Source organism: Apodemus sylvaticus, chromosome 21 (genome assembly GCF_947179515.1).
Source record: "Apodemus sylvaticus chromosome 21, mApoSyl1.1, whole genome shotgun sequence".
Lineage (NCBI taxonomy): Eukaryota > Metazoa > Chordata > Mammalia > Rodentia > Muridae > Apodemus > Apodemus sylvaticus.
Genome location: NC_067492.1, coordinates 15,660,650 through 15,682,668, shown reverse-complemented (window position 1 = coordinate 15,682,668; position 22,019 = coordinate 15,660,650). Strand labels below are relative to the sequence as shown.

General features: G+C 45.4%; 1 protein-coding gene across 2 annotated transcripts in view; it reads right to left on the bottom strand.

Annotated features, from left to right (window-relative positions):
* Positions 1–6,958, bottom strand: part of Adamts18 (ADAM metallopeptidase with thrombospondin type 1 motif 18) — a 149,560-nt gene extending 142,602 nt beyond the window's left edge. For both annotated transcript variants that reach the window (XM_052166686.1, XM_052166687.1), the window contains exons 1-3: positions 6,869–6,958; positions 6,676–6,766; positions 3,243–3,556 (exon numbers count right to left, since the gene is read on the bottom strand). In XM_052166686.1, coding sequence (XP_052022646.1) covers positions 3,243–3,556; positions 6,676–6,766; positions 6,869–6,958 — 495 coding nt within the window. The remainder of the gene's footprint in view (positions 1–3,242; positions 3,557–6,675; positions 6,767–6,868) is intronic.
* Between the last annotated feature and the right edge of the window lie 15,061 nt (positions 6,959–22,019).

Sequence of the window (22,019 nt, the reverse complement as noted above, 5' to 3'; positions counted from 1 at the left end):
GTTATGAGCCTCCTTCTTGGCCAGCGACACTTGCCGGTATCTATAGGTTGCTAGAAAAGGGAAGACAGAGCTGTTCTCTTCTAAGCTCACCCATCACTGTGGTAAATTTAGTGGTTCTCACGTGATTTGCTTTTTCGAAACACAACAGATGATGTCAGAGTTTGGCGGCCACAGTAGGAGGACACTACTATCAAGGCGTCCTGTTTAGAATCCTTGTTTCTATTCCCTGAGAAAGAAGTACACACAGCTATTCAAGTTGGAAAGACGTATTCTGTATCATGTCTGTATATAGTAAAGAGATTATTAGAGAAAACACATAAATGGACCATGAGCTTGACGGTGGCATGCCACCCCATTAACCATCAGAAAGATGCAGGCCATGGGTACAATGTGGTACCCAGTTCATACCTGAAAAATGAGTAAAATGGGAAAGACAGGTAGTATCAAGTGTTGGTGAGAACAGGAAGCGTCCAGAACGCTCCCACATACTATTGGTTGAAGTGTACACTGGCCCAGCCATTTTGGAAACCTGATTCAAAGCACCTGCTGAAGCTTCACCTATGCCTACCCCAGGAGCACAGCAACTTGACTCTTATACCCAACAGAATGAGAACACAAGAACAAAAAAACCCAAAACAATTAAAGAAACAAAACCATCATGGGATCCTCATACCAGGAAGTACATTATGATTCTACTCAAGCAACAATTTTCAATAAGCATAAATAAACCACAAATTTCATTAGGACAATGGTGGACAGGAAGGAAGGAACAACTGAGTGCTCTTCTTGGGGCACTAATAATGTCTGTTTGATCTAGTTTAAACTCATATATATGTGTTTAAACTCTGGACATTAATAAAGTTATACCATTACTTTTGTATATCTTTCTGTTGTGCGCATTTTAACATTTCTATGCAGATATTACCCTTCAACACAAGATTAAAAAAGTTATATGGTTAAGGGTTACCGCTTGCTAGTGAGAGTTCCATCCTCTCTCACTTTGGTTTTTACTGGTCTGCTGAATTTCCTAGGTGTTTTATGGGGGAATAGGAAATGGATAGCAGCAAACCCAGGACAAACATATTCGGTTGTTCCCTACCTCTTAATGAACAGACTCTACCAGGGTGACCAAATTCGATCACTAAAGTCAGGTGCCTAGAAATTATAAAAATCTTAGAGATCATCTCACGCCACTCAAGAGAGCAAACCAAGGCCCAGTGATGTCAAGATAACTAAGTCCATACACCCGCTTGTTACAGAGTAGGGACAACCTGCAACAGGGCACACTCCTGTGTCAGTTATTTCTTTCACACTTATGGAAGCTGGAAGATTTTTAACCTCTCCATTCTTCTGCCTTAGATGATACTTTGGCCCCAGTTCGAAAATGAACCCCTTCCCTAGAAAAGATAACCTGAGGTCTATTCTGGAGCCAGCAAATCAGAGTTTCGATCCCTCCCAAAGAGCAGAATTTCTGGGTGCTGAACATGGAGAGGCTACAGTTTGTAAGGATGAGAAGACACAGAGACCAAAGGAGTACCCGTCACACACAAATCGTTTCCTGTCTGTAAGCCTGGGATGAAATCTCCCCGGTTGCTTCTATTTTTATTACATTTAATACTTTTATTTAATTTGTATAATTGGTGTATGTGTGTGGGTTTGAGTACACCACAGCATGTGTGCAGGGGTCAGAGGAGTTGGCCCCTCCTTCTACCATCGTGCCCCAGGGAACTGAGCCTAGGTCACGGGGCTTAGCAGCAAGCATCCTTTGCCTACTGAGCTAACTCATCAGCCATAGTCCTAGTTTTAGAGATGAGGAAGCTGAGATGCAAGCAGAACCAGGTTAGCTGGTGCTGGTTAGATTCTGAAAAACGGGGTCCGTGAACGTTCATCGTGAGTATTTGGAACAAGATGGTTTAAGGCTCTGTGGTGGAGGGAGTAATGCTGGAAGAGTTTTGGAAATTGGAATGGGCAGAGAGTGGGAAACACAAGGAGGAAGCCAAAACCCAGCAGAAGTCTCAACACACACACACACACACACACACAGGATGAAAACTAAGATGTGCCCATGCATGTGTGTGTACACGTGTGTGTAACCACGTCATAACACCCAGGGAATCTTTGAGACAGTCATCACTCAAATGAATTGAGATTAGCTAGGTATTGCTAACTCGTCTTGTTTTGTAATTTAAGCACACTAAAGAATATCATGGCTGTGGTTATGGTTTTGGCTGGATTTCAGGGCAACATGTGGGAAAAAAGTTGTAACTAAAAAAAAAATCTTAACCCTTGAGAATATGGGAGCCCTCATTCACCCCTGCCCACCCCAAAAGCCACGCCTCTTGCTTCGCCAAGCCACCTCCCACATGTACATCACCAACTGACTCCCAATTGGGCTTTCTCAGATTTTCCCTTCTTCCGCCCATGCCACAGCACGATCGCCACGTCTCTCCAATCCCAGCTCTGCTGTCAGTCTGAGACATTTTTCCATCGCAACATGAAATGAAAGCCTGGGATGTCGTTTACTGCCTCGTATACTTGATTGGATTCTGAATATCGTTTACATGGATATTCTTGGCCTGGTGTTTGACACAGAAAGATTATACAGAAAGGAAACCGGGCTTGTCCCATGGGCTTTTAAATGTCTTGCCTCCGAGGGTGCCATGCTTTATCTTGCCAGTACCACACCACACATCCTCTCCTGTTCTAAGAGGATGCCTTCTGTAGGTACTATACCACCAAAGGAATTTCAAAAGAAAAACAACAGACCCCCTCATCCCCTAATTACAGCATGTTGAAGGTAGGCTAACTCAGGGCTGCTGAACACAATTTTAGATTACAATGCAGTTTTCCCCTTTCAAAGCCACGGAGACGCATGTAGCCAGTTAGATTTATAGAATGCCTGGTCTCCCAAGACGTTTCAAAGCGAATGGCATTCATCAAATTAATTTCCTTGGGGATTGTCTCAAACATGGAGAATGAAAGGGCCCAGGCCATTAAACATCAAAAGAATGTTCTAAATGCTCATTAAAGTTCTATTATAATTTCTTTTTTTTTTTACTCAGAGACCAGATTAGATTAATTCAATTAATCTAATTTATAATTATCCGTAATATTATACATATCAAAGTTGACAGTGCGAATGTGTGGAGTTGGCTAGAGGGAGCTTAATGCTTCAGACATCTGTTCGTTCAAGTTATACAAAACGCGAAAGAACTAGCTCCATTAGAGCGGGGCGGACTTACCAAGCCGGCACACGTAGACACAGCAACAGAGGACGAGCTGTCATTTCTGATAAATCCCTGATACAAACACTGCTGTTCCTCAGGCTCCCGAGTCTCTGAAGCGCCGTCCTTTCCAAGTACCTGGACTCTAAAGTGACTGCTCAAAATCGCCGAGGGCTTAAGGTCTAAGTGCAGATCCTGTCCAAATGCTGAAAAGCGGTAGTGCAGGGAGCCGCTGGCACCGTGTGCCGATCGCCTTTTCCTGTTGTGCAAAATGTCGTGCGAAATATATGACCCGCCCGAGTCCACTTCTACTGGCACGACAAAGACGTAATCTGTAATGGAAAAATTTAGCTGTCAGCACCCAGAGCCCGGGATGCCAAGGGGCCACTTTCCAACAGCCTGCCCCAAAGCTCACCAAAAAACCCCCTTGTTCCATGCACCTAACAGTGAAGAGAAATCAGAGAGGCTCATGTGCATTGCAGTCTGTGTGATGGGGGTTCTGGCAGCTTAAACTACAGAGGCTACAGCTGGGCCAGGGCTCAGGGGCCCAGCACTTGCCTAGAATTAAAAAAAAAAAAACAAAAAACAAACAAAAAAACAAAAAACCCTACAGAAACTAAAAGCTAAGTGCAACTTTGGTAAATTTCAAAGATATTTGGGTGAAAGGTCAATTCTCAGTCTGAAAAGAAATACAGGGACTCTTCATATATTAGCTATGGACCATCGTATGTAATTGTTATTTTTAATTATTATTATTATTATTATTATTGACAAAAATCAATATAAAGTCTTGTTTAGGTCGAACTTTTCCTGGTGGAGTTTGAACTTCGAATGACTCACAGGATATGTGAATCTGATGCTTCCCTTGGCTGGTTAACAAGGGGCACCCAGCTCCCTCTTGGAGTATCACTAGGCATGAGGCTACTCATGCCAGCATTTGGAGCTCCCTTAGTGTTTCACACAGCCTCCACGGGGATTCTCCTGTTTAATCACAGTCCTAAAATACAATCTCGGAAAAAAAAAAAAAAAAAAAAAAAAAAAAAAAAAAAGCTTCCAACCCATCAGAAGCATCCTCGATAGAGGCTGATGTTTTGAACTGCTCAGACTTGTTGGAGGGGGTGTGGCGGATCAGGGACACCTGGAAAGGCATGTTTAAAAATGCCTTCCCCCTAGCTCCCCCGAGCAACACTAATTGCTGTGTGATCTGGGGGTATGTGGTGGGGAGGGGGGAACGTGGGCAGCGAGGAAACAATTTGCTGTGGGAAAGGGCAAAGTCAGTACGCTGTTTTCTTTCACTAAACATTGGAATTGAAAAGCATCGTCCCAGAAGATGATGTGGAGCATGCCCAGTGTGGATTTAAAAAAAAAAAAAAAAAAAAAAAAAAAAAAAAAACTTCTGGGTTTCCACTTTCTAGGCACAGAATGGGAAACTAATTTGGAAAGTGTTTAGAAAGATTCCGAACAACTAAGAGGCATGTTTGAGTCACTTGGGTCCTTGGCTTGCAGATGAGAAAGGGGGTGGGGGGAGGGATTCCCTGTCTTGAACAGTCAACAACAATGAAATAAAAACAGAAGATGCTAAGGAAATCAGGAGGGAGTCTCACCGTGTGTAGGGATTGATACACAATACTCTAATTGTATTCTAAATGGGCTTAATTAGCAAAGACACCCAACATGTCAATAACGCCCCGCCCTGTCTTTAAGTCATTTGTGACTTTTAAGGCGTGGCCATCTCTTTTATGGTTCTCTCATTTTCTCCCTCTCTCCTTGAAACTCCCTATCATGGACATGTTTTCAAAAAAAAAAAAAGAAAAAAAAATGTGTTTCCCTTTTCTTTCCCTTAAAACTGAGCAGCACACGTTTTTGTTCTCAAAAATTCCTGATATGCTGCTCTGCAGGTATGTAGTCTTTGATTAAAGCCAGCCCTTCTTTCCTTTTTTTTTTTTAAAAAAAGGGGGAAAACCCATTTTCCTCTATCTACCAGTCATACTTAACTGCATAATAACCATTTCCGACACATGTTCCAGACAGTTTCTCCAGTGCCTCCTTGTGCAGGACGACTCCACCTGCTCTAACTTGGCTGATCATGTGGGAGTGTTAGCCAATCATCTGGACCCCTCATCCCCTTACCCCAGGCATCTGCTACAAGTTTGTTTCCAAGAGAGGACCATACAGGCTGTTGGTTACATTCAGTCCTGTCTTGGAGATGGGGCACTGAGAGGTCCCCTGTAAAAAAAAAAAAAAAAAAAAAAAAAAAAGATGTGCTGTACTGTGCTAGCTACTGACTGGGAAATGTAGCTCAGTAGGCAGAGTTCCTGCCAGACATGCATGAGGCCCTGGGTTCAATCCTTATCACTACTTAAACCAGGTGTGCTGGGCATGCCTGTGGAACCAGCAATAATGAGGTGGGGGTGAGGAGGGGAATCCTAAGGTCAAGGCCATCTTCTCCATAGTTAGATTACATGAGACTCTGCCTCCAAAAACAAAAGTCCTTCCAAGCCATGTCTGCGATAGAAGGGCTCCCTGGCCATTAGATCCTGGTGGAATAGGAGGGAAGTTTTAGACACTAATAGGCTCTGACTGGACCAGTGTATTCCTGGGTCTCTTGTCGTCCCCCCCCCCCATTCTCCGGAAGCTTTTGCCCATAAGTCTAGCAGTTTTCAGGCCCAGAATGAGCCCTTGCATCAGGACAAGAGGACTCAGTTCTACAAAGATGAAAAATTTAGAATCCAAAGAAATCCATGTTGGCCAGTAAGGTCTTGCTCAAGAGCCCTGGGCAAACACCAATTGTCTTTCTGTAGCTAGTGGGAAGCACTGAGGACAAGGGTTTCCCTCTCTGGGAGTTCTGGGGAGTTAATAAGTGAGAAAACTCAAGTGCGCGCACTGGATCTTTGAAGCTGGGGGACTTTAGAGACAGAAAAAAAAAGGGACTTAAAGCACCTTGTGCTAGGGCTTTCCACCAAAAGAAGGCATCTTTGGGCATCCACGCCGAGATGTCAGTGAAGAGGTTAGTACAGTGGGAAACCAGCAGTAGGGGAAACGGGGTGGGGGAGGGGGCTGGGGGAGGGGAGACGCTCACCTCTCTCAGCCTCAATCTGTGGCTTTCCCAGCGGAGGAAGGAAACGAAGGAGCCTTTTATCAATTCCCCACCCGGTGCCCACTTCCTTTGTAATTTCTTACTTAAATTCGGATTATTTTTCTTAACAAGCCATCTGTGAAAGAGGGAAATTATTTTCTCATCTATGAGACTCGCAGCTTGAGGCACTGATTGTCTGATAAGCTCAAAGACCTTGCCATGCTCCCCGTCTCCTTTTGCTCAGACAGCACACACCTGCCAGGTTAGGAGGTGCGCCTTTCTCTAACACGTCTCACTCTAACACAAAGGGGACCAGAGTGCAGGGGGGAGCCCTTGCGGGATGGTGGAGTACCCAGAGAGAGGGCAAATACGAACCGTCATTTAATCCGCTGCCACCGCTGCTGCCGCTGTCACTGGCTAAGGCGACGGCTACCGAAGCACAGCAGAGGCAGCACAGCTGGAGCGCCTGCAAGAAAGAAAAGGGTGACACCGCTGCGTGAGCAGCGCCGCGGGGCGGGCGCTTCCCTGGTCCCGGCTGTGTGGCGCGCCCCTCGGTGGTGGCACCTGCCTTGGCCAGACGCCCCAGTCCTGCGGGACCCCACGGCGGCCCGGGACCGGCGGCCCGGAGAGCGCACAAGCACAGGAGGGCACACTCCATGGTCAGGTGCGGACGCGGCGACTGCGGCAGGCGCGCATTGTCCCCCGAGGGCAGCGGAGCCCCAGGTGTGGCGCCAGGTGCGAGTCGCCGCCGCCGCTCACATGGCAGCACGGGAGCCTGCGAGCCTCCTCCCTGCTCTAGCCGCGCGGGCCTGAGGTGCTTCGGGGTGCAGGGGGCTCCCAGAGCCGGGTCTGCAGCGCCCGTGGCTATGAAGCTCTGTCGGTGATGCTCGCGGGTCTGGGCGCGTGTCGGTATCAGAGTGATTGTGTGCGGCTCGCACAGAGCAGCGCCAGCTGGCTCCCCCAGCGCGCCGGAGCCGAGCGCCCGCCTCTCCTCCGCGCCGTGATTGGCGACCCGAGGTTTCCCCGGTTCGTCCGAGCTCCTGTGCAGCAAAGGGCGTGGGATTTCTGGGCCTGGGCTCCGAGGGAGGGGACAGAGGGGGCGGGGAGGCCGGGTGGGAGTCGGGGAAGGAGGGACGGACGCACCGCCAGGAGAGGGAGGGCAGCCCTCAGGGTCCGCCTTGGGATCTTAGCTAAGGCGCACAGAGAGGTGAGTTAAGACACTGGAGGCTCAGGTAAGAGGTCTGACATTTGGGCATGTCTTCTGGTGACAGGGTGAAGAAACCCAGGGTTTGCTGGAAGCTTTCTGCAGCTCCCTCTCTCTTGTGCCACATCCCTACCCCTGAATTCTGAACTTTTGATAAAAGATGTCCGACCTGAAGCCTGGATGCATTCAAGATCGCCCTGCTGCCCGGAATCCTGCCAGTAATTAACTAGCCCAGCTAGAGCAGCTTGAAGAATGGACAGTGGGCAATGACTTGTCACTGTCCTCAGTGTGTGAACCCTCCCCCCACACCCCTGCTCTGTGATGGCCTTTTCCACGCCCTCTTTTTGACAAGTTGAATCTTGTCCCCAGACACCAAACCCCTTTTGTATTAGTCCTAAGAAACAGCTTGCGGTGGGCATTGCGTTACTTCCTATTCTCTATGGCTAACCATTTCCGCAGTGCATTTATTCGAGTCTTTTGATCTCTACAGTGTGTAGTGAGAAAGGAAATACTTTTCATGGGTCCGCAACAGTAAAACAGTAATAGAAACATGTGGTCGCAAGTATCATTAAAGAGCACAAACAAGCTTTTAAGCCAGAAAGGATGAAATTGTGAGAGAGGAGGGAGGGAGGGAGGGAGGGAGGGAGGGAGGGAGGGAGGGAGGGAGGAGATTGTCAGACATGAGATATCTCTTAGAGATGCCCCTAGGTTGGGGGGGGGGGCGCACCAGAAACTATGAAGAGCTTGAAGTAGAAAAGGTTGTTTGGTTGGTTTTTGTTTTTGCTACGATGGGAGTGTTAAACATGTCAGAGACAAAACCATTCAGTGGCTAAGAGAGAAGGGCCCTGTGGTGCCGGCACACAGGTATATTGGATACAGGAAAGCATTAGATTTCAGTGAAATGTGTGTTGTGTGTAGCTAGGGAATATATCAGCTACAAAAATCAGCCAATGGGGAGCCTGTTGATCATGGAGACAGATCAGGGGTACTGAGGCAAGTCAGAGAGGAGGAAGTTAGATTACTAGTGCCAGCATCAGAGTGCCAGGGTAGATCTTAGACCAAGGGTGGTAACAGGAGACAGCCCTGCTCAGTTCCCTGAATACCGGTTAAATGAGGCCCGAGCCAGTCTTAGAAGGGATACGCAGTCTAGTATACGCACTCACCGACTGCAACAGTGAGTGAATGGTAAACTTGGGCTGGAGAGACAGAATGCGGCACATAGCTGCTGGAAGGGTGAGGTATGGTGTCAAAGTGAGAAACAACAGGGTTCTGTAATCACTAGAGTTTCCCGGGGGGCCCCAGTCCTATAATATGTTAAACGGGAATCATCATGATTTATCTAAAGGTTATCCTGAGAACTAAGTATATTTTTTCTATGCATTTCAATAAGTAGTCTTTAAAGGAAAGAACAGAAGATCTTTCCATTACTTTGTATATGTTAAGTGAGACATATTATATGTCAAGTTACATATGCATCAAAAGTACCCGTGATGCTGAGCCAGGATCCATTGGGTATAGGACCCAGACGTGAACATCCAGAAGATTATGACATGGGGTGACTTAATGCCTTAGGTGGCTTCATGGAAAAAGTGGATACTAAAGGAAATTAGACATAAAAGATGCAGTAAAGAAAAAAAGATTCACCCACTGTCACTAGCCAACAGACTGGACAAGAAAGAAGGACTGGGGTCAATGATATTCTTAAGTCACAGCACCAAGTAAACTCAAAAGGAAACTGGAGGGGCAACTGGTCTACCCACAATCAGCTCATAATAACTGTGTCCCTGGCTAATGGTCTTCCATGGACTAAGATGAGTTTGCAACAAGAATTATCCATATCACTTCATGTTCCCTCTCTTTGTGACTAAGTTCAAGGTTAGGACACAAAGAAACAGCTTGAAATTACATATTCTATGTTAAGTCTCTGTCTAAGCGCTGCTACATTTGGACATGGGCAACCATTTGTGATGGGGACTCCCCTGTGCACTCTAAACATCGAGGGTTTAGCCTTCTCCCTCTGGCCTCTACCACCTACATACCAGTGGCACGCTGAACCAACTACAATTTTCAAGACTTTTACAAAGTACAAAGCATCCAACAAAGCAACATAAAGGGAGGCAGGGCATATATTAGCTCATAGTCAGAGGGGATACAGTTCATACCATCAGGAGAGATGGGCAGCTGGTTACATGGTGTAACCAGAAGCAGAGAGAGATGAATACCCATACTGAAATCACTATCTCCTTTTTATTCCATCTAAGAGTCAACCCAAGTGTGGCCTGATGCCAACCACTTTAGAGTGAGGTTTTCTCCGCAACAATTAGTTCAATCCTCTAGATTACTAACAGCCACATAGACATGCCCAGAGGTTCACCTCTAGGTGATTCTAGATCCTGTCAAACTGTCAGTCCATTTTAACCACCACATATACACAGTCGGGACAGACATCCAGATGTTCCCAGGGTGAAGGGAAGGAAGGTCTTGCCCAGATGAGAACATGAATGCAAAGTGTAGTTCTTAATCTCTTCCCTATCAACATGAAGTCATCAAGTGCCAGTCCAACAAGGTCCTCAGCCTCCTTATGGACCTAACATAGGTGGCCCATCTACCTCGGTGTCTTTCCCGTTCTCATAATTCAATAGATCTCAGTATGAGACTCATTTCTTGTTACACTATGAATATAGCAATAAAAATTCCAATTTTTTTTCATTTACAGGTGATAGTGTCCAATCTCTCCTGCAGAGCAGATACATAAACATTTGCAAAGCCCCAACTTCTGGGATGACTTTAAACATTGAATTTCCTATGAACTGGGCCTGCAATATGTTTGCACTACCTCTAGATGGTGACAGAGTCATCAGCACTGAGTCTAGCCTTGAAGATGGGGATTTTTTTTTTTTTTTTTTTTTTTTTTTTTTGTAGCAAGCCATTTGGAAATACTTTAAAATGTTTATCTGATTTTTAAAACTAAAATCTAAAACACTGTAATAACCATTAAAGTTCATAAGAAGCCAATAGATATTTTTCAATCTTAGCCCAAAACGTGGCATGCAGATGACAAGTCAAATGCGGAAGAAGAAACAGAGGAAGAGCTAAAGGCAAAGAAAGGGAAAACTGAAACATTTGACATAGAGAAAAAATTAATTTTTTCATTATTATCATTGCTTTAAAACTAATGTTAAAGTCTAGGTGTTGGTTTTATATTTAGTGACATAAAGTTAACCTTCTTATTCTGCAAAGCAACGTGTCTTTGGTACTATATCTCCTCCAGTCCAGGTCAAGAAATATGAGATAAAACCTATTTGCTGTTATACTGCCCATTGACCCTGATCCGTAAAGGTGCACATATCCCTCCCATAGAGTGAACCATTTCCCATCTCACAGTGGTTAGCTCTCTGAGCTGGCCACCTTGTGACTTTCACCTCTCCTACAGGCACAGTGGGGGACACTGTTCAGGCCTCTCAAAACTCTATCAAATAGCTTTCTAGAGTTCACTGAGCAGGTAATGTATCTCACAGTTCCTGGACATTCATCTCTTAAGGAAATTTCCACCATTTTCAAGTGATGGAAAGGAGAAGCAAAAGCTAGACTTATTTTAGCCCAGCAGCCAAAGGAGGAAAAAAAGCCCAGACACAAGGGACTAGGTAGATGTTTAGTAACACCCATGTGTAAGGGTCTGATTTCAGACCCCCAGACACTCTGTAAAAACCTGGCTGAAGTAATGCAGTGCTTGTAATCCTTCTAGTTGTGCACTCTAACATGGGAGCTGGAGACAGGAGGATCTCTGGAAGCACAGTAGACAGCTATCCTGGGAGACATGCCATTGAAGAGACCCTGTCCCAAATAGAAGGTAGAAAGAATGGAAAGATCCAAAGGACATCTGAGGTTGTCCTGGCTTCTGCGTGTGTGCTATACACGTATGCACCCACACCCACGTGTGTACCACCACACAATGCTTCCTTCCTCCATGAAAATCCCACGCTGATATCAATATACCTCCTTGGAGACCTGAGAAGTAGGCATGTGTCCTGTTTAGCATCTCAGAAACAAAGCCTAGGGTAGCAAAGTTGCCCTCAAAATCGGTGGGGGAGGGAAGAGAGTTCCTGACTCTGCCTCTTTTATAACCAAATTATTCTAAAGGCCAAGGAAGAACACAAAGGATGAAATTCACAGCAAAGACAGTAGCCCTTTTACAACTAATTAGTATCAGAAGAGCAGACAGAACCTTGGAGTTTAACATCTAATTTTCTAACTAGAGGTCATCCAAAACAATTTAGGAAGTCAGGCCTGGGCATGGAGGCCTGTAATCCTAAGCTACTTGGGAGGTTGACTTGGGCGACTGCAAGTTCAAGGCCAGTCGCAATTTAGTGAGACTTGATCTCAAAGTAAATAGTAGAAGGAGGGCAGAGGGTGTGGCTTGGCAGTAAAATACTTGCCTTCCATGTGTGATGCTATGAAGTCCATCTCTTCCAATGTGCCCCACTCCTCGATCAACTTGCAACTGAGGAATTCCCTGTGGATCTTTCTTCAATTTGGCATTACATTTTATTTTCTTATTCTATAGACACCAAAGCAGGACTCTTCTGGTTACCTGTATCGGAGGGTCTCCTCTCTGATTTCCACTGTGGATCTTACTCTGCGTGTGGTATGTTTGCGTCCCTAATTCTATTTTTAGCCCTTTCCCAAGCTCTACTATTAAAAGTTCCTTGCTTGCCAGAGGCTAAAGAGGTAGTATTAAAACGAGGCTACTTATTTCCACAAACAAACTCAAGGCCAAGTTTGGAGATTGTGGAAGAGTGGAATACGTGCTTTACAAAAGCTCTGGAAAATATCAAGCCGCCTAAGGAAGGACAAACACCTTTTGTGCGCAGGCTCCATGCGCTCCTGCTTTACCCATCATGCACCAGGGGGCGTTTAGACACCAGCTTCCCCTGAGCCTCAGGCCTGGAGCAGTGGAGACTGGTAACCACCATTAATCAGAATCACCTGGAACAATGTTGTAACTATACATTCTTGGCATCACTGTGAATAGTCCAATTAAGTGTGTCTGGGTTTCCGATGTAACTAAATATATTACAAAACAGTAACTGGGACCCACTCTACTTCCACTTCTGTTTGGATACCAGCACCATTTCCTACTGAACAGGATTCAACACTTCCGGATTCACCCTTTTCACTGTTTATACTTTAGAGGAAGCCTAGTACCTCATCCTCACTGTAGCACGAAGCAATGAGTGGTAAGGACTGATATGTCTGGTTTGTTGGATTGGATTTGGGGATTGGATTTGGGGATTGATTCAAATTTATCACTTTCTTTATACCATTTTAACCTATGTTGGAGGCGTGTCTAAATCTATATGACATGAAGAACGTATTTTGGGGAGAAAAGTAAACACCACACATTTTGTCTCATATATAGAATATATGTTAATACATGCACAAACACACATGACACAGAATGCTTAAGTGAGGATTTTCAGGGGATGGACAGGGGAAATACGATAGGCCAAGTGGGTCAGTGAATTCATATAAAAATGTCATAATGAAATATATTATTTTTAATTGTAATTAAAGTAATTATATATATTATCTATACACTACAAACATTTATATGTAGTAATGTTTTCATGTCAAAGAAAATTGTTGGCCCAAGAGATGAACTCAAAAACCTGCTATATTCTTTCCCTGGTATTGACTGACCCAGTTTTCTACTTATTCATTTACTGTGTGCTGGTGGGGTGACTGCTGGGCACACATGCAGAGATCCAAGGACAGCTTGCAGGGATCTGCTCTCTCTAACCACAGTGTGGATCCTCAGGTCATCAGACGTGGCAACAATCCCCTTAACCCACTGAACCATCTCGATGGCTAAACGGCATCTTTTCCATGTGGGCCATCTACCCCAGGGCTCACGGGGAAAGATGGGCAGGGCAAGTAGGCACAACCTTTCACTCCTCACGGACCTGCAATGACTCCCTACCCGTCGTCACATTTCCTTCAAATAAAAAGTGCCATAAAACATAGAAGTTAATAAGTATAGAGAAACAGGAAGTGTTCAAATAGTCATTAAAAATTCTAGACAGATGGAGACAGACAGAACTAGGAGAGAGAGCCGGCCGCTGGCAAGGTTCATCTTCTTTACAAGGGAATCAGGAATCGAATTTGAATGCGCGGGAGAGGGGGCTCAGCGCTCAAACAACACTTGTTCTTTCAAAGGCCCTCCTTACATCTTCGCCAGCCATGGTGGGCAGCTTACAACCTAGCATCCCAGTTCCAGATTCCAAGGGATCTTATGCCTTCTCCCTTCCCCTTGCACTCACGGGTGTGCACACATGCATGTGCACATATACACACCCCACATATAAAGATGAAATAATTAAGAAGTAAAGGTGTAGCGTTTGACACGGAAAGCTGCTGACTCCCTTGCCAAAACCTCCCAGCCTCAACTGCCCAGTCCACTGTCCTCTTTTGATTTAACTTAATTTGGGGTCACATTTAATTTGTATCCACCAATTCTTTGCTTTTATGTCTTTTGAATATTGATGGCCCACTGCTCTATAAGCCCAATAGTCTCATAGGTTCCCAGAGAGAACTTTGGTGGAATGCATCTCAGGTTGTCACTGGGACCAGGTGGGGGGGGGTTCCGAGGGGGAGATTTGGGGGGGGGGGAATTTAAGTCTCTCCCAGAGAAGGAATTTTGGCAACACCACGAACTGGTAACTCCCAGACTTGTTATCCCAGCTCAGATTTCTCCTGTGCTCTAGACACATATTTCCAAAGATTTAGAGGACTTTTTTATTGCTGATGTATTTGAAGTGCAGGAAACTTCACAGGCACTGAGTACACATGAGAAAGCTCACTCCATCTATGTCCCAATATCCCAGGAGCTCAGACTCCTGGGTAAAGGCAGTTAGAGAGACAGAGAGAGGGGGAGATAGAGAGAGAGACAGAGACAGAGATGGAGAGACAGAGAGACACAGAAAGAGACAGAGACAGAAAGAGAGAAAGAGAGAGCCCCAATTAATGCCCAAATCCACCTTTTAAGTAATTCAGGTTTCATCTTTCTGTATCCAACTCCAGTCGTCTTATTCCTGGCCATTTGTATCTGTATCCTGTAGGACTTAACAATGGGAGTGTCTCATCTATGCCGAATACCCTGATTGCTCCAACTAGACTAGGCTAGATGAACCACATTTCCGAAGGTACCCACAGTTGCCATTTCCTCCAGGGCCTCTGTCAGGCAACCAAGACAATGCATGAGAAGCTACAGGCTCCATCCAACTCTGCTGCCAGCTTTTTAAAAGCAGGTATCTCTGCTTCTAGTACCAAGAGCAGGACAACCATGGTCATGCCTTGATAATAAACACAATGCATGGATCCCACAAGGAAAACCACCACAGCCCACTGAATCCAGCGCAAAATCAATCAACCCATGGTTATAGGTAGCTGCAGCCATAACTTGACACAACCCAGAATCGCTTGGGAAGAGGGAACCTCCGGTAAGGAATTGCTTCGATCACATTGGCCTGTGGCCATATCGTGAGACATTTTCATAATTGCTAAAAAGATGGAAGAGTGCCCAACCCACTGTAGGCAGCACTATCTGTAGGGAAGTGGGCCTGAACTATATAAGAAGGGGTAGGAGGAGGAGATACAAGGTGTGGAGCAGAGACTGAAGGAAAGACCATCCAGAGACTGCCCCAACCTTGGAATCCATCCCATATACAGTCATCAAACCCAGACACTAGTGTGTGGATGCCAAAAAGTGTGTACTGACAAGAGCCTGATATAACTGTCTCCTGAGAGGCTCTACCAGTACCTGACAAATACAGAGGTGAATGCTCTTAGTCAACCATTGGACTGAGCACAGGGTCCCCAGCAGAGGAGTTAGAGAAAGGACCCAAGGAGCTAAATGGGTTTGCATCCCCATAGGAGGAACAACAATATGAACCAACCAGTATCCCCAGAGCTCCCAGGAACTAAACCAACAACCAAAGAGTACCCATGGCTCCAGCTGCATATGTAGCAGAAGATGGCCTTGTTGGACATCAAAGGGAAGAGAGGCCCTTGGTTCTAAGAAGGCTGGATGCCCCAGTATAGGGGAATGCCAGGACAAGGACACAGGAGTGGGTGGGTTGGTGAGCAGGGGTAGTGGGAATAGGATAGAGGATTTTCAGAGGGGAAACCAGGAAAGGGAACAACATTTGAAATGTAAATAAAGAATAGTCTAATAAAAATAAAAATAAAAAAAGAAGGGGTAGGAGGCAAGAAATCAGAATGGGGAACAGGGAAAGAATCAGCCAATAATCAGCATTCCTCCATGATCTCTGCTTTAATTCCTGCCTCTAGGTTCCTGCTTGAGAAGGTTCCTGCCTCGCTTCCCCATGATGGATCTACGCTGTAAGAGGAAATAAACCCTTCTCTCCCTAACTTGCTTTGGCTATGGTTATCACAGCAACAGAAAGCACATTAGAGCATCAGCTATGGCTCCCTGGAAAATACCAGTTCCCATAGCTCCATAGGTTCCACTTGCCTGTAAGCCAGAGCCAACTCTTTTGTCTGTTTCAACTCACTCTTTCTTTTCTTTTTTTAAAAAAAATTAGATATTTTCTTTATTTACATTTCAAATGTTATCCCCTTTCCAGGTCTCTCTTCCGGAAACCCCCTATCCCATCCCCCTCCCTCTGCCTCTATGAGGGTGCTCCCCCACCCACTCCCACCTTTCTGCCTTGGCATTCCCCTATGCTGAGGCATCGAACCCCCTGAAGCCCAAGGGCCACTCCTCCCACTGATGTCCAATAAGGCCATCCTCTGCCACATATGCAGCCTTAGCCACGGGTCCCTCCATGTGTACTCTTTGGTTGGTGGTCCAGTCCCTGGAGCTCTGAGGGATCTGGCCTGTTGACACTGTTGCACCCCACATAGGGCTGCAAAGCCCCTCAGCTCCTTCAGTCCTTTCTCCAACTCCTCCATCGGGAACCCCGCACTCAGTCCAATGGTTGGCTAGGAGCATCTGCCTCTGTATTTGTCAGGCTCTGGCAGAACCTCTCAGGAGATATCAGGCTCCTGTCAGCAAGCACTTCCTGGCATCTGCAATAGCATCTGTTAACCCCCTTTTTCATCCACCCAAATTTTCCTCATTTTTGTTCCCGCCTTCACACTCTAAAACACACTGGTCTTTGTTCCCTTCCCTTCCTAGGTGAACTGTGTGCTATCATGAATACCTTGAGATTGTGACTTTCTTTAGCCCCCTCCCCCCCACAGCTGATGTTCATATCATAGGAGCATCCTGTCCAAGTGCCTCTCCCAGAGGTATGTGTTAATGGCTATGAATACACAGTGGGACTGTTTTTATAGACCCTCTTCAGGTGAACCTAAAGAGTAGCCAGATGAGAACCAACGGTCTCATCTCCACGGTCAGGAGATGGTCCTGACGTCAGAGGCATTAGCATCCCTTTGGTAGAAGAAGGACACACACAGCCCCAGGCTGGCCCACCCTGCTGCTGCCTCACTTGCATTGCTCTAGATTTCCAGCGATTGATTGCAGAGACATTACAGATCAGATTGTGTTATTCCACAGCAGTGGTTCTCAACCTTCCTCATGCTGAGACCCTTTAAGTTCCTCATGTTGTGGCCGAGTGATGCCTTTATAAAATTTGTTGCTATTTCACAATGTAATTTTGGTACTGTTATGAATCCTAATGAAAATATCTGATATGCAGGATGTCTGATATGTAACCCCCATAAAAGGGTCATTCAGGGGCTGTGCCCCACAGGTTGAAAAGCACACTGTTCTAGAGTCAACCAGACGAGATCTTGAGGTAGTTGGGGTAGAAAGGGGAGATCTGTTCTCAGTAAGTGTCCCTGTCCATATCTACAAGATGGTGAAAACAACAAAAAGTACTGTCTCAGACAAATGCAAGAGCAAAGAGAGATCAGCTTGTGTGTGGTGTTTAAGCTCGACTGACAACCTAAACTCTGATTAATACAACCGCAGCCATCAAGTTGGTTGCCAGGTTAGGTTCTTGCTAAGTGGCTGGCAGTCTTGTTAGCATCTTCTCCTCTCTGGCACTCCTCATCCCACCATGCTGGTATCGTGAAACAGGGAGTCTTTATTCCCAGAATGCTGTAGTGGGGGCACTGAAGTACAGGAAAGAGGAGGCAGCTTCTAGGCAACCAGGTTCCTATCCAAATTAGACATTTCCAGTGTTAAGTGTGCAGAAGATAAAGGTTCCATTTATTCATCTGCATTACCCAGGCTCCCCCAGTGATCTGGCCTCTTTGACAGCCTGTTCACCCTGCCACTCAAGCCCCATCTTGCTGAGCATGTTGTATGAGGACTGTTCTCCATTATTCAGACCCTTTTTTTCTACAAATTATGAGCCTGCTGAACTCCCTGTGCTAACCCCGGCCCCAAAGCTATGCCATGCGGCTGAACAGAATATCAAGAACCAGATATTTAGAACCAATAATTAGAACTCATGTGGATTGTATGAGAAATTGATTTAAGAAATCCAAGGTTCCAGAGGATTGAGATGTGGGTACGGTACGGGTGTATTTCTTCTTTTTAAAGCAGTCTGGGATCTATCTGGAGATGTCCAGGCAGCAAATACTGAATATTGCTCTCTCTGCTACCAGACCCTTCTCCCTCTGCCACTGCTTGGAGTGCTTCATTGTGGGGATTATCACGGAAAAGTCTAGAAAGCTAACCTTGAACCGAGACAGGAAAGCCTGGGGATTTTATGTATATGACACGAGGAGCTTCCATTTCTCTGGACAAAGTAGGGGAAGCATTTCCTCAGTGGGTGGCCCCAATTAAACCTCGTGCCTAGTGAGTTCCCTCTTAGGCTGGCTGGAAGTCAGCCAGGGTTGATTAGAGAGCAGGTACGACAAATGGCTCGGCCTTACCATAATGAAAAAGCCCTGAAAACCTACTAAAGGACACAGAGGAAAATCATTACAATTGAAGTGCCTACCCCCATTCAGAAAATACACACACTTCTTCAGAACCGCATAAATATCTCTCCCTTCACTGCCTTAACTACATGGTAGATGGCAGCTCTCTTACAAACTTACAACCTAGGGCACACTGCTTTAATTATGAAACAGTTACTTGGTTTGAAAGCATATGAGGAAGACAAAAAATACACATATACACACATACAAAAAAATCCTCACAATCGAGCCAAATCATTGGTCAAATATACGATGACACAGACAAGATACTATAGAGGGAAACTGTGGTAATTGATTTAATACATTTGTTTGTTTTTATGCTGATAGAGTTGGCTCTTGTCTCAACCTTTGTATGTATGTATATGTATGTGTGTGTGTATAATATATATAATATATAATATATGTATGTATAATATATAAATATATAATACATATTAAATTATATAGTAATTATATATTAATATATAATATATATATACCAAAAGGAACAAGAGTGATTGTGTGCAAAGCTGAGTTCTGATTGTCAACTGGACATGTAGAGTCACCTGGGGAAGGAATCTGTGAGGGTTTATCTAAGGTTAGATTAGTCAGAGGATCATCCCTACAGGGGACTGTCTCTATTACCTCATTTTATTGTAGGGATACTTTATCACATAAACTCTCAAAGCCTGTCCCTGCACTTTGACAAGGCTTTATCACCTCCCCAGACACTATCACCAGCTGTGGACCAAGTGTTGAAATACATGAATGAGCCTATGGTGGGAATGGGGGATGGGGCGGGGGCATTTCCCATTCAAACCACCACAGACTGCAACCAGGAGGCACCTAAAAAAGATGACCACAGTTCACATGATCTGCAAAAGGTGGTAATGATTCTGGAGGCTGGTGAACCTTTGGGAGGTGGGGCCTAGCAGGAGGAAGTGGTTCCTGGTACTTCCGGTCCTTTCTCGGTTTCATGTTTCAGCCAGTTGTGAGTTCCCACTGCTACCTCCAGGAACCACTCCTACTGCCATGCCTTCTCCACCATTGATAGACTGCATCCTCTAACAGTGAGCACGAAACAAACCCACTTTACAGAGGGTAGAGGGGTTACACAGATAAAGCAAACACCTCCATGAGGAGATGACACGGAGAGCCTCCTCCCCCAGACTATAATCCAGAGCCGAGAACCTCATCCTTCTGATTCTGTCTTGCTTACTCTCTACGTCAGCCAGGTCCCAGCTGAGCTCTTACTGTTCCTTTAGATGCCTGCACAACACAATCCCTAAGTCCCACATACCTATAAAGCAGGCCCAATATCCTTTGCCAGGTCTGATGACTTCCTAGGGTTTTATTCTCTTGTTTCCCTTGGCTTCTGAGCCTTTAGCAATACCTGTCCTCTGACTGCACCAACCCAGATTATACAATGGAGCCAGATTTCTGTGCTCCAAACGACTCAAGGGAGGCATGTATATGGGTAGAAGTTGTTACAAAATTTGGGAGGCCCCAATTGATTTTATGTGATTGTGCTAAAATACACAACCCATAAAACTTGCCATTCCAACCATTTGAGAGCATCCAGTTTGGTGGCGTTAAGTGCATTCACTAGGCCACATACAACCATCACTGCCATGGAACGAGTTTTATATCACACAGGTGGGAAGCCATTTAGAGGGAGTATCAGATATCCTTTCAAGTCTTTGGCCACCCACCATGTGGCTTAAGGTTTCCAAGCCCCAGAAGACTGCCCCCTCCCACTTCTCTCTTGCATTTTATGCCGAACAATTTAGCCCCACTTCTGTTCTGTCTGAGGCCTGTCTGAGTAAATCAAGTGGCTTGTTAAAATGCTCAGAGGGTCTGAAAGATGGCTCCTTCTTAGTCTCGTTCCTCAGGGAGCAGAAGAATTGACTGAGGGGGCCTCAAATCTCCATTCTGCTTACCCAGTTTCTACCAGTGAAAGCTGTCCAGAAGAGGTGATCGTCCTCATGGAAAGCAAAAAATCACGCCAGCTTAGGCTCAAAACACACCTAAGTGTTATCTGTTTCAAATGGTTTCTTTCATCCTCCCAGCTGGGAGGAGCCACGCTTCAGTTTCTCACTTCCGGTTCACTTCCGGTTCTGGGCGACCTACGTGCGTCTATTTACAAAAGAAGTTTGTAGAGGTCAGCAATTGGAGGAGAGTCTGGGCTGGCATCGATGTGAGTTCACATTTCTCCATGGCAACATTTTTGAACCACCCTTGGGCCAACAACCTTTTTCTGTCATAACAGTAGGCAACAAACAAACAAACAATAAATAAATAAATAAGTAAATAAATAAATAAATAAATAAATAAATAAATAAATAAATAAATAAATAAAATTAGGGCAGGGAGTAGCTTAGCCATTGAGTGTGAGATCCGTTCCTCAAATGACTTGCTTTGGATTGTCGGCACCCATGTCAGGTGGCTCACAGCTGCCTGTCACTCCAGCTCCAGGGGTTCTAACAACATCCTCTGCTGTCCATAGGCACCTAGAGCCACAGGCAAGCACTCACAGGAAGACGCGCAGACATATAAGCCTAGTTTAAAATAAAATAATCTTTTCAAAACCCAAACTAGTAAAGCGGGAAGGCTGCCTTGCTGGATTTGAGACCTAGAGATCCAGGGCTGTGTCTACTTTATTTTTAACTGAGGTCCTTCACTAGATGCATTTTCCCCGATGAGGGAAATGGGGCGGTGACCAGGATGTTAATGATCACAGGGGCTTGCAGGTGCTGTTGTATCAGTGTGTAGAGGTCAACTTGCTGCTCAGTGTCCCTCACTGCACAGGGCAGAAGCCCACGACTGAGAGGTGTTTGTTGTGTTAATGTTTCTTGTTTACTGGCGTTCCTGTCTGACTACAGGAAGTGGCCTCTTCAGGTTCCATATCCCCAATACTGTGAGTCACAGCTAAGGTCACTCCCTTGGGCACCTCCCTTATCCCCGGTCTCTGTCCTGTCTTGGAGATGCTCCCCACTTCCTCACCCCTGTCAGTTTCAGATTTCCATTCATTTTCATGGCCATCTGGTCATCTCACCTGTCCTTCCCCACCTCTGATCCTGAACCCCCCACCTCCCCGTTCCCCTCCCCATTCCCTCTCCCAACCAGTTTCCTCTCTCAATCTGCCTCTTATAACTATTTTATTCCCCCTTCTAAGTGAGATTCAAGCATCCTCGACTGTGCCTTCCTGTTCAGCTTCTTTGGGTCTGCGGAGTATTAGCATGTGTTTATGGGTAATATCCAATTATAAGTGAGTTCATACCATGCATGTCCTTTTGGAACTGGGTTACCTCACTCAGGATGATATTCTCAAGTCCTATCCATTTGCTTGCAAGATTCATGATGACTTAGTTTTTAAATAGCTAAATATTATTCCATTGTGTAGATGTGCCACATTTTCTTTATCCATTCTTCAGCTGAGGGACATCTAGGTTGTTTCCAGTTTCTGGCTATTACGAATAAAGCTGCTATAAACATACTTGAGCAAGTGGTTTTGTGGGATGTTGGAGCATCTTTTGGGTATATGCCCAGGAATGGTATAGATGGGTCTCAAGGTATAACT